Source organism: Procambarus clarkii, chromosome 27 (assembly GCF_040958095.1).
Source record: "Procambarus clarkii isolate CNS0578487 chromosome 27, FALCON_Pclarkii_2.0, whole genome shotgun sequence".
Taxonomy (NCBI): domain Eukaryota; kingdom Metazoa; phylum Arthropoda; class Malacostraca; order Decapoda; family Cambaridae; genus Procambarus; species Procambarus clarkii.
Window position 1 is genome coordinate 6834493 of NC_091176.1, and position 12079 is coordinate 6846571.

At 39.4% G+C, this 12079-nt stretch overlaps 1 protein-coding gene across 1 annotated transcript in view; it reads right to left on the bottom strand.

Annotated features, from left to right (window-relative positions):
• Positions 1 to 12079, bottom strand: part of LOC123762810 (uncharacterized) — a 367859-nt gene that overhangs the window by 237616 nt on the left and 118164 nt on the right. Inside the window, exons 5-6 of the mRNA XM_069332301.1 lie at positions 9959 to 10159; positions 7968 to 8128 (exon numbers count right to left, since the gene is read on the bottom strand). Coding sequence (XP_069188402.1) covers positions 7968 to 8128; positions 9959 to 10159 — 362 coding nt within the window. The remainder of the gene's footprint in view (positions 1 to 7967; positions 8129 to 9958; positions 10160 to 12079) is intronic.

Sequence of the window (12079 nt, forward strand, 5' to 3'; positions counted from 1 at the left end):
CCTTTCCTAATTGTTCTGTCCCGTCTCCAAATTGAGTAGCCCCTTGGGAATATGACCTCATTTAAAATTACATCTTCAAGTTTTGTCTCCGTGAGTGCAACAATGTCTGGTGTCTGCAGCTGTATTACATCACTTAACTCCAGTATCTTCGATCTCACACCATCTATGTTGGTGTATGCAATCTTCAGGAAGTGTGTGTGTGTGTGTGTAATTACCTAAGTGTAATTACCTAAGTGTAGTTACAGGATGAGAGCTACGCTCGTGGTGTCCCATCTTCCCAGCACTCTTTGTCATGTAACGCTTTGAAACTACTGACGGTCTTGGCCTCCACCACCTTCTCACTTAACTTGTTCCAACCGTCTACCACTCTATTTGCGAAGGTGAATTTTCTTATATTTCTTCGGCATCTGTGTTTAGCTAGTTTAAATCTATGACCTCTTGTTCTTGAAGTGCCAGGTCTCAGGAATCCTTCCCTGTCGATTTTATCAATTCCTGTTACTATTTTGTACGTAGTGATCATATCACCTCTTTTTCTTCTGTCTTCTAGTTTTGGCATGTTTAATGCTTCCAACCTCTCCTCGTAGCTCTTGCCCTTCAGTTCTGGGAGCCACTTCGTAGCATGTCTTTGCACCTTTTCCAGTTTGTTGATGTGCTTCTTAAGATATGGGCACCACACAACAACTGCATATTCTAGCTTTGGCCTAACAAAAGTCATGAACAATTTCTTTAGTAAATCGCCATCCATGTATTTAAATGCAATTCTGAAGTTAGAAAGCATCGCATAGGCTCCTTGCACAATATTCTTTATGTGGTCCTCAGGTGATAGTTTTCTATCTAGAACCACTCCTAGATCTCTTTCTTTATCAGAATTCTTTAAAGATTTCTCACATAATATATAGGTTGTATGGGGTCTATGTTCTCCTATTCCACATTCCATAACATGACATTTATTAACATTAAATTCCATTTGCCAGGTGGTGCTCCATATACTTATTTTGTCCAGGTCTTCTTGAAGGGCATGACAATCATCTAAATTTCTTATCCTTCCTATTATCTTAGCATCATCAGCAAACATGTTCATATAATTCTGTATACCAACTGGTAGATCATTTATGTACACAATAAACATCACTGGTGCAAGAACTGAACCCTGTGGTACTCCACTTGTGACATTTCTCCATTCCGATACATTGCCTCTGATTACTGCCCTCATCAGTCAGAAAATTTTTCATCCATGATAGAAGCTTACCTGTCACCCCTCCAATATTTTCCAGTTTCCAGAACAATCTCTTATGTGGAACTCTGTCGAAAGCCTTTTTTAGGTCCAGATAGATGCAGTCAACCCAGCCATCTCTTTCCTGTAATATCTCTGTGGCCCGATCATAGAAACTGAGTAAATTCGATACACAGGATCTTCCTGATCGAAAACCATACTGTCTGTCTGATATTATATCATTTCTCTCCAGGTGTTCTACCCATTTAGTTTTGATTAGCTTTTCCAATACTTTCACTATTACACTTGTCAATGATACAGGTCTATAATTGAGGGGGTCTTCCCTGCTGCCACTTTTGTAGATTGGAACTATGTTAGCCTGTTTCCACTCGTCTGCTACGATTCCTGTACACAGGGATGTCTGAAAGATCAGGTGAAGTGGAATGCTGAGCTCAGATGCACATTCTCTCAGAACCCATGGTGAAACGCCATCTGGGCCAGCTGCTTTGTTCCTCCCGAGCTCCTTTAGCATATTTTCCACTTCATCTCTAGACACCTCTATCCGCTCTATGTTGTTCTCTGGAATTCTTATTGTGTCTGGTTCTCTGAAGATTTCATTTTGTACAAACACACTTTGGAACTTTTCATTTAATGTTTCACACATTTCCTTTTCATTTTCCGTGAATCTGTTTCCCATTTTCAACCTCTGGATATTATCCTTTACCTGCAATTTGTTGTTTATGAATTTGTAGAATAGGCCCGGTTCTGTTTTACATTTATCTGCTATCCCTTTTTCAAAATTTCTTTCTGCCTCTCTCCTTACTGCTGTATAATTGTTTCTCGCATCTTTGTATCGCTGGTATGTTTGGGGGTTTGGTCTCTTCCTATACTGATTCCATTTTTGTGTCTTTTGGTCTCTTGCCCTCTCACAATTTCTGTCGAACCAATCCTGTTTTCTGATCCTGCATCTCTGTTTTGGTATGAATGTGTAATTACCTAAGTGTAATTACCTAAGTGTAGTTACAGGATGAGAGCTACGCTCGTGGTGTCCCGTCTTCCCAGCACTCTGTCATATAACGCTTTGAAACTACTGACGGTCTTGGCCTCCACCACCTTCTCACTTAACTTGTTCCAACCGTCTACCACTCTATTTGCGAAGGTGAATTTTCTTATATTTCTTCGGCATCTGTGTTTAGCTAGTTTAAATCTATGACCTCTTGTTCTTGAAATTCCAGGTCTCAGGAAGTCTTCCCTGTCGATTTTATCAATTCCTGTTACTATTTTGTATGTAGTGATCATATCACCTCTTTTTCTTCTGTCTTCTAGTTTTGGCATATTTAATGCTTCTAACCTCTCCTCGTAGCTCTTGCCCTTCAGTTCTGGGAGCCACTTAGTAGCATGTCTTTGCACCTTTTCCAGTTTGTTGATGTGCTTCTTAAGATATGGGCACCACACAACAGCTGCATATTCTAGCTTTGGCCTAACAAAAGTCATGAACAATTTCTTTAGTATATCACCATCCATGTATTTAAATGCAATTCTGAAGTTAGAAAGCATAGCATAGGCTCCTTGCACAATATTCTTTATGTGGTCCTCAGGTGATAGTTTTCTATCTAGAACCACTCCTAGATCTCTTTCTTTATCAGAATTCTTTAAAGATTTCTCACATAATATATAGGTTGTGTGGGGTCTATGTTCTCCTATTCCACATTCCATAACATGACATTTATTAACATTAAATTCCATTTGCCAAGTGGTGCTCCATATACTTATTTTGTCCAGGTCTTCTTGAAGGGCATGACAGTCATCTAAATTTCTTATCCTTCCTATTATCTTAGCATCATCAGCAAACATGTTCATATAATTCTGTATACCAACTGGTAGATCATTTATGTACGCAATAAACATCACTGGTGCAAGAACTGAACCCTGTGGTACTCCACTTGTGACATTTCTCCATTCCGATACATTGCCTCTGATTACTGCCCTCATTTTTCTATCAGTCAGAAAATTTTTCATCCATGATAGAAGCTTACCTGTCACCCCTCCAATATTTTCCAGTTTCCAGAACAACCTCTTATGTGGAACTCTGTCGAAAGCCTTTTTTAGGTCCAGATAGATGCAGTCAACCCAACCATCTCTTTCCTGTAATATCTCTGTGGCTCGATCATAGAAACTGAGTAAATTCGATACACAGGATCTTCCAGATCGAAAACCATACTGTCTGTCTGATATTATATCATTTCTCTCTAGGTGTTCTACCCATTTAGCTTTGATTAGTTTTTCCAATACTTTCACTATTACACTTGTCAATGATACAGGTCTATAATTGAGGGGGTTTTCCCTGCTGCCACTTTTGTAGATTGGAACTATGTTAGCCTGTTTCCACCCGTCTGCTACGATTCCTGTACACAGGGATGCCTGAAAGATCAGGTGAAGTGGAATGCTGAGCTCAGATGCACATTCTCTCAGAACCCATGGTGAAACGCCATCTGGGCCAGCTGCTTTGTTCTTACCGAGCTCCTTGAGCATTTTTTCCACTTCGTCTCTAGACACCTCTATGTGTTCTATGTTGTTCTCTGGAATTCTTATTGTATCTGGTTCCCTAAAGATTTCATTTTGTACAAACACACTTTGAAACTTTTCGTTTAGTGTTTCACACATTTCCTTTTCATCTTCCGTGAATCTATTTCCCATTTTCAACCTCTGAATATTATCCTTTACCTGCAATTTGTTGTTTATGAATTTATAGAATAGACCTGGTTCTGTTTTACATTTGTCCGCAATCCCTTTTTCAAAATTTCTTTCTGCCTCTCTCCTCACTGCCGTGTAGTTGTTTCTCGCATCTTTGTATCGCTGGTATGTTTGGGGGTTCGGCCTCTTCCTGTATTGATTCCATTTTTGTGTCTTTCGGTCTCTAGCCCTCTCGCAATTTCTATTGAACCAATCCTGTTTCTTAGTTCTGCATCTCTGTTTTGGTATAAATTTTTTTGTGCCTTTATCATATATTTCACAAAACTTGCCATACATCTCATTCACTTCCTTGCCTAGCATCAAGTCTGTCCAATTATACTCACTAAAAAAAATTCTAAGGTCACCATAATGTCCTCTCCTGAAGTCTGGTTTTTCAACTGCTTCAACCTCCTTATTTTCTTCCAGCTTATAACGCATTGCATACTTTATTCCCAAAAAGACATGGTCACTTTTACCCAAGGGAGGAAGGTACTGAATGTCAAATATCTCTTCCTCCTTCCTGGTAAATATCAAATCTAGTATGGAGGGAACGTCCCCTTCCCTCATCCTCGTAGCTTGTTTAACATGTTGATACAAGAATGTTTCCAGGATGAGGTCTACAAATTTACAGGTCAAAAAATCTTCTGTTTTAGCTTCATATGCTTCCCAGTCTATGGATTTCAAGTTGAAGTCACCGACTATCAACAGTCGTGATCTATCGTTATCCGCTCTCGCTATAATCTCTCTCATTATTGTTATAAGACCTTCACGTTTACTATCTAGCTCCTCCTTTGACCATGTGCTGCTTGGCGGTGGACTATATGCATTTATCATCATTAGTTTATCATCCTCATAGCAGATCTCTAGTGCTATTATGTCAACTTCTTGTGGATTGGCAGTCATTATTTCCTTCACCTTTAGGTGTTCTTTTACCAGCACAGCAACGCCACCGCCTTTCCTAATTTTTCTGTCCCGTCTCCAAATTGAGTAGCCCCTTGGGAATATGACCTCATTTAAAATTACATCTTCAAGTTTTGTCTCCGTGAGTGCAACAATGTCTGGTGTCTGCAGCTGTATTACATCACTTAACTCCAGTATCTTCGATCTCACTCCATCTATGTTGGTGTATGCAATCTTCAGGAACTTGTTCCCCCTCTCCTTATTCTTCACTCCCCCTCTCTCTATTGATTTTGTTGGTTTGCCTTTATGTACCACTTTACTGGTTTGCCTACCCCTATCACTTTGTAGAAAAAAAGAATTTATTTCTTCTTCATTCCTGCTCTCATTTAAATGTTTTGCCTCGGCGAGGTTCAGTTTCAGCTTCTCTCTATCTTCTTTTGAAAGATCTCGTCTTAACGACCACCCTTTCCCATCCTCATCCCTTTGCAATTTTCTAGCATTCCTTAGTACTTCTTCCATCTGTTTGGCACCGTTTAGGGTGATCCTCAAAGGTCGATCTTTCCCTTTTACGTACCTGCCTATTCTCCTGTAGTCGCACACATTCTCTCTGTTTGTAAGACCTTCCACGAGGCCAACAATTTTATCTACTACTTTAGCTTCTTCTACAGCTCTTTCTGACCTAGATGTTATCGCCTTTTCTTTGCAGCCAAAAATGATCAGGGACTTACTCCGATCAACTGTGTTTTGCACCAACTTCGGGTTAGATGCCAATTCTTTCCTCACTTCTAGCCTAATGTTTGTTTTATCTTGGTTGCTGCAGTGTTTGACTTCCTTTACTGCTTCTTCTATTTTTTCCTTCTCCTTGGCCACTTGTGCATAAGTGAGTTGCATATCTTTCTTGCACTGTTCTATTCCCTGTGTAACTTCCTCCATCTGTGTGTGTGTAATTACCTAAGTGTAATTACCTAAGTGTAGTTACAGGATGAGAGCTACGCTCGTGGTGTCCCATCTTCCCAGCACTCTTTGTCATGTAACGCTTTGAAACTACTGACGGTCTTGGCCTCCACCACCTTCTCACTTAACTTGTTCCAACCGTCTACCACTCTATTTGCGAAGGTGAATTTTCTTATATTTCTTCGGCATCTGTGTTTAGCTAGTTTAAATCTATGACCTCTTGTTCTTGAAGTGCCAGGTCTCAGGAATCCTTCCCTGTCGATTTTATCAATTCCTGTTACTATTTTGTACGTAGTGATCATATCACCTCTTTTTCTTCTGTCTTCTAGTTTTGGCATGTTTAATGCTTCCAACCTCTCCTCGTAGCTCTTGCCCTTCAGTTCTGGGAGCCACTTCGTAGCATGTCTTTGCACCTTTTCCAGTTTGTTGATGTGCTTCTTAAGATATGGGCACCACACAACAACTGCATATTCTAGCTTTGGCCTAACAAAAGTCATGAACAATTTCTTTAGTAAATCGCCATCCATGTATTTAAATGCAATTCTGAAGTTAGAAAGCATCGCATAGGCTCCTTGCACAATATTCTTTATGTGGTCCTCAGGTGATAGTTTTCTATCTAGAACCACTCCTAGATCTCTTTCTTTATCAGAATTCTTTAAAGATTTCTCACATAATATATAGGTTGTATGGGGTCTATGTTCTCCTATTCCACATTCCATAACATGACATTTATTAACATTAAATTCCATTTGCCAGGTGGTGCTCCATATACTTATTTTGTCCAGGTCTTCTTGAAGGGCATGACAATCATCTAAATTTCTTATCCTTCCTATTATCTTAGCATCATCAGCAAACATGTTCATATAATTCTGTATACCAACTGGTAGATCATTTATGTACACAATAAACATCACTGGTGCAAGAACTGAACCCTGTGGTACTCCACTTGTGACATTTCTCCATTCCGATACATTGCCTCTGATTACTGCCCTCATCAGTCAGAAAATTTTTCATCCATGATAGAAGCTTACCTGTCACCCCTCCAATATTTTCCAGTTTCCAGAACAATCTCTTATGTGGAACTCTGTCGAAAGCCTTTTTTAGGTCCAGATAGATGCAGTCAACCCAGCCATCTCTTTCCTGTAATATCTCTGTGGCTCGATCATAGAAACTGAGTAAATTCGATACACAGGATCTTCCTGATCGAAAACCATACTGTCTGTCTGATATTATATCATTTCTCTCCAGGTGTTCTACCCATTTAGTTTTGATTAGTTTTTCCAATACTTTCACTATTACACTTGTCAATGATACAGGTCTATAATTGAGGGGGTCTTCCCTGCTGCCACTTTTGTAGATTGGAACTATGTTAGCCTGTGTGTGTGTGTGTGTGTGTGTGTAAAAAAAAGTTGATTGACAGTTGAGAGGTGGGCCGGAAGAGCTAGAGCTCAACCCCACAAGCACAACTAGGTGAATACATGATCTTCGAATTTCCACAGAGGTTTCAATAGCCACCATTTAATCTCTATATTCCTAAATGGGCTTTCATTTATAAAATAGGGATTCACTAGTCACCCCTTGAGTCTCAATATCCACAACGAGGACATACCTAGGGGGGGGGGGGGGGGGGGGACTCTATGAAAATGGGATAATATTGAAGAATTACAAGAAGAATGGGACTGGTCTCAGCAGTAATTCATATTATGATATACTTAATCATCTGAAACCTCTTCTTGGTCTCAAGAAGAGGTGTTTGTTTATAGTACAACAATGGCGGCCCTCACAATGCCCCAACAACTGTCCATGCAAATAAAGATTCTTATTTTAATGTGTACTGTGTTCCCATCATATTCTAGTAATTTGTAGACTTGTCTACAAATGTTATTTTATGTTATTTTACAAACATAAAAAGAGATATTAAACTGATAACATTTCCACTAATAAGAAGGCTGGACAACCAAAGTGTGAGCGACTCAATAATTAACCAAAAAATATTCTCCGTAGAAACCTACCATTGAAAGTGCAAGAGATTATGTTGAAAAATAAAGTAGATCCTTAACCTAGGCTCAAATACATTGGTTTTCATTTAACTCTTGTTATTTTCAATTAAATGACCCCTTGTAAGTAACTTCACGAATGAAATGACCCACAAAACTTTCTTACTTACTGAGTAATTATTGCAGTTGTTTTTACTGACACACTGTTTAAACTGGAGCGTTACATGAGGCTTGGGGTAGCCACTGGCCATGCAGGTCATTTGGAACTTTGAGTCATTCTTCAGCATCAAGTCTTTGTTGGATGAGTTCAGTTTCACATCGCTGGGTCCAACTGTTACAAAATACTGTAGTTTAAATTATGATAAAAAAAGGCTTCATTGTTTAGGATATATTACATACCAAAATTATAACTGCAAGCTTACTCGAGCTGCCTCCTACACGTTTTATATAACACATCTTCAAGAAGTTATTATCCAGTATTTATTCTAAATTATCTCTCAGATAGTGTGAAACCAACATGAATTACCTCTAACCTCGGACATGTGATGCTTTGTGTGAAAGATTTAAAATCAATTTTATAGTTCAATCTTCAGACCTGTGAATGTGGTCTCCTCTCCCGCTCTTACTCAAGTTTGTACGTGATATTTGTAGGAAAACATGTGCAATAATTTGACAATGTTGATGTGGTTTTGTATTGACTATTATACTGCGAGATTGTTATTTTGCCTTCCTTGGAAAGTTCGAACATTAATATAAACGTCCTCAGTCAGAAAGGACTGCACCAGACCCGCTCATACTTTAAGACTGAAAATAGATAGGCTAGAGCCAACGCCAGGATTCCAGACAATTGGAATCCTAATCCACTAGGTCGTTGAGCTCCTCGATTGCCAGTTCAATATTAAGGGTAGCTCTCGAGTTCTCTCACTAAATTTAATTTGATGTATGAGGCTATGAAACTGGTTTGAATCCAGAAGCAGGCCTTTTTTAAAGGTCACAAGAACAGTTCAACATGTTGCAGAATATGTGGGGCAGTAAAATTGAAGGGTATTGACATAAAGACAGTTTCTTTGGCAACAGTAACAATTTATTCATAAAGAACTAAATCTAATACAAACAAAGCAATCTTGACGTTACGTTAATATCCTTAAGTGACACGTTAGAGTCAGCTAATGAACAGCCTAGTTTAACACAGACTCGTGTCTATGCCTCTCTCAAGTATAAAGACTGCACCTCTCACAACCAGTTTAAGATAAAAACTAAGCACTACCTAATTAACTCCCTGTAACATACCTTACCCCTATAATGTCAACCCATGTTGACATTAAAATGTCAACAACTAAAAATGCTGTTTGTCGACCAAATTTTATTTTTGCTGTTTTTCTGCCATGTTCCCCCTTTTTTATTTTTATATTTTCTCAACACATTTTATACTTTAATCTCAATTAGTATTAAATTTTAGTCTTTAGTGTTTTTCCTGCCCGAAACGCTTTGCGTAATAGTGGCTGTAGGCATTGTATGTACTAGTTCTATCTATAAATTCATCAATATTTGTATCACCCCTTGTATGTATGTACTTTACCTGAATAAACATTTGAATTAGATTTTTTTTTTTTAGGATGATTAAGTTAATTCCTCAAATTAGAAATCTTTCACATGAAGAAAGATTAACAAAGCTTAAGTTGTATTCACTGGAAAGGCGAAGAGTTAGGGGGTGACATGATAAGAGGTTTACAAGTGGATGAATGGACATAACAAAGGGGATATTAATAGGGTATTACAAGTATCAACACAAGACAGAACAGGAAACAATGGGAATAAATTGGATAAATTTAGATTTAGGAAATACTTGGGTAAATACTGGTTCGGTAACAGAGTTGTTGATTTGCGGAACCAATTACTGCGTAACATGGTGGAGGTGGGGTCCCTCGATTGTTTCAAACATGGGTTGGACATGTATATGAGCAGGATTGGGTGGTTATAAATAGGAGCTGCCTCGTATGGGCCAATAGGCCTTCTGCAGATACCTTTGTTCTTATGTTCTTAAGAGTACAAAGACTGTACCATCACCAAGCCTCGTGTCTACATAGCTCAACTTACTGTTTTTGTTTAAAATATTAAAGTAACGTATTTATAATGCTGATATAAATTAGGGGAACCCTACCTGGTGTGGTGAAGAACATTGTTACATTGTGTGATGCAGCCTCTGTGTTGTTGACCATGACCTTGGCCACCAGTGTGTACTGGCCGACGTCTGACACATTCGGGTTGTGAAGAATCAGCTGCAGAGTGCCATTCCGGTGATTTGTTTCGTGACCAAAACGTTTGTTTCCTTCCTTTTTAGATGTGTCAAGCAGTTCAACACCTGATGAACAGAATAGAAATGTTAACATATTTAAAGAACAAAATGTTTCTTTGGTCAACCCGTTCTCGCACTTTCGTACAGTCAATATTGACTTATTAAATAAGTGCATATGTGACATACTAATTTATTGTGAATATTTTAGTTTACCTTGAAAAGCTTCATAGAAAACACCGACCTCACCTAACCTTCTTAGTATGTTAAGATAAGCATCTTATTGCTTCGTAATTACAATTATTACTTAACCTATACCTATAATAGGTTAAGTAATAATTGTAATTAAGAAGCAATAACATGCTTATCTTAACATACTAAGAAGGTTAGGTAAGGTCTGTGTTTTCTATGAAGCTTTTCAAGGTAAACTAAAATATTCACAATAAATTAGTATGTCACATATGCACTTATTTAATAAGTCAATATTGACTGTACGAAAGTGCGAGAACGGGTTGCTTTGGTCCCCCAAAGAGACATTTTATTCATTAAATAAGCTGTCGGCTTAACTTCGATACGCCGCCGGCTTCCTGTCCTCGTCGAGGCTAGTAGGGTTAGTGGCCCCTCAAGATACTCAGATAAATGTGTGTATACTCAACTACATGCACCTACAAAGCAATATTCAGAATCTGGACCCAAAGTTTCATACACCGGTCACCTAATGCAAAAGTTCTCGATCTTGTACGTTAATATAAAACCTTCAGATTAGTTCTGCATATGGAGTTAGCCTCATGTCTCCCATTTCCTGTTCATACCACTTGTTAACTACGCTTATACCGTAGAAGTGCTTTCTTACATCCCTATGGCGCCAATTAGTATCTAGTTTTCACTAATCCCATCTCGTCTGGCCATATTCATCGATACTTTTGACTTCGTCAATGCCTCTTATAATTTTACATGTCCGTTCCTTCCCTTCCCTTTTACAGCGTGACAACATGACTTTCTCAGCTTTTCCCCAGATTTCAGTCCTCTTAATTCAGGGACCTGTCTTGTTGCAAACCTTTGAACTTCCTCTAATATGACTTTTTGTTTCTCAAGGTAGGACTCCATGAGGCTACATATTCTAAAACGTAACATATAATGTCCTGAAAATTCCCTTGTTTTAACTCTGAAGATTTACACATGTTGGGGATTACCTTCCTTACTTTTTCTGATTACTTTGGTTAGCATTCCATTCTTCTCCTTGTAAGTTATTTTTAGTTTTTTCTTGTTTGTTTTTCATCACATGTCTTCCGAAAGCTTCGTCTGGATAAGGGTCTGAAACGTCGACACTTTCAATCCCCTCCCCCACAGCCTGGGATAACCATCTCCTTGAAACTTCAATGCTTTCTCATTAGTAGGGACACACTATCTCCTCCCCCTTCCTTTCCTCTCTTTCCTTATTACAGTGTAGTCCTGGGGAAACACTGCATTTGTTATGATTCCTTTAAGTTTTGTTTTTGTGAGTTCGATTACATCTGGGTTCACGTCTTGTGCTCTTTCCCTTAGTTTACTTGCCTTGCTTGTGATCCCTTCTATGTTCAAGTACATTACTCTGAAACTGACTCTCTTCTGTCCTTTCTCAGGTCCTATTGCTTCCTCTGAAGCAGGGAAACAGGGAGGGACCGGGATGGGAGGGCCTAGGAAGTGGGACCTGGGGGTTCTGGGGTGTGCGGGGGCTGGGCGGATCTGGTACGGGGAGGGTGGAGTAGGAGGGAGGGCTTGGGGGGTGGGGAGGTGGGGGAGGCTTGGGGGGTGGGTGAGAGGGGGGATGCTTTGGGGAGTGGGGGAGATTTGGGGAGGTATGGGAGGAGGGAGGGCTTGGGGGAATGGGGGTTACCACGAAAGGTATAATCTTCATAGGAACATGCTACCAACCACCAAGACGGCCTTACCTTCCTCTTGCCGACATCATGAAACTCACCAGAAGGAACAGACCTGCCTACTTCCTGG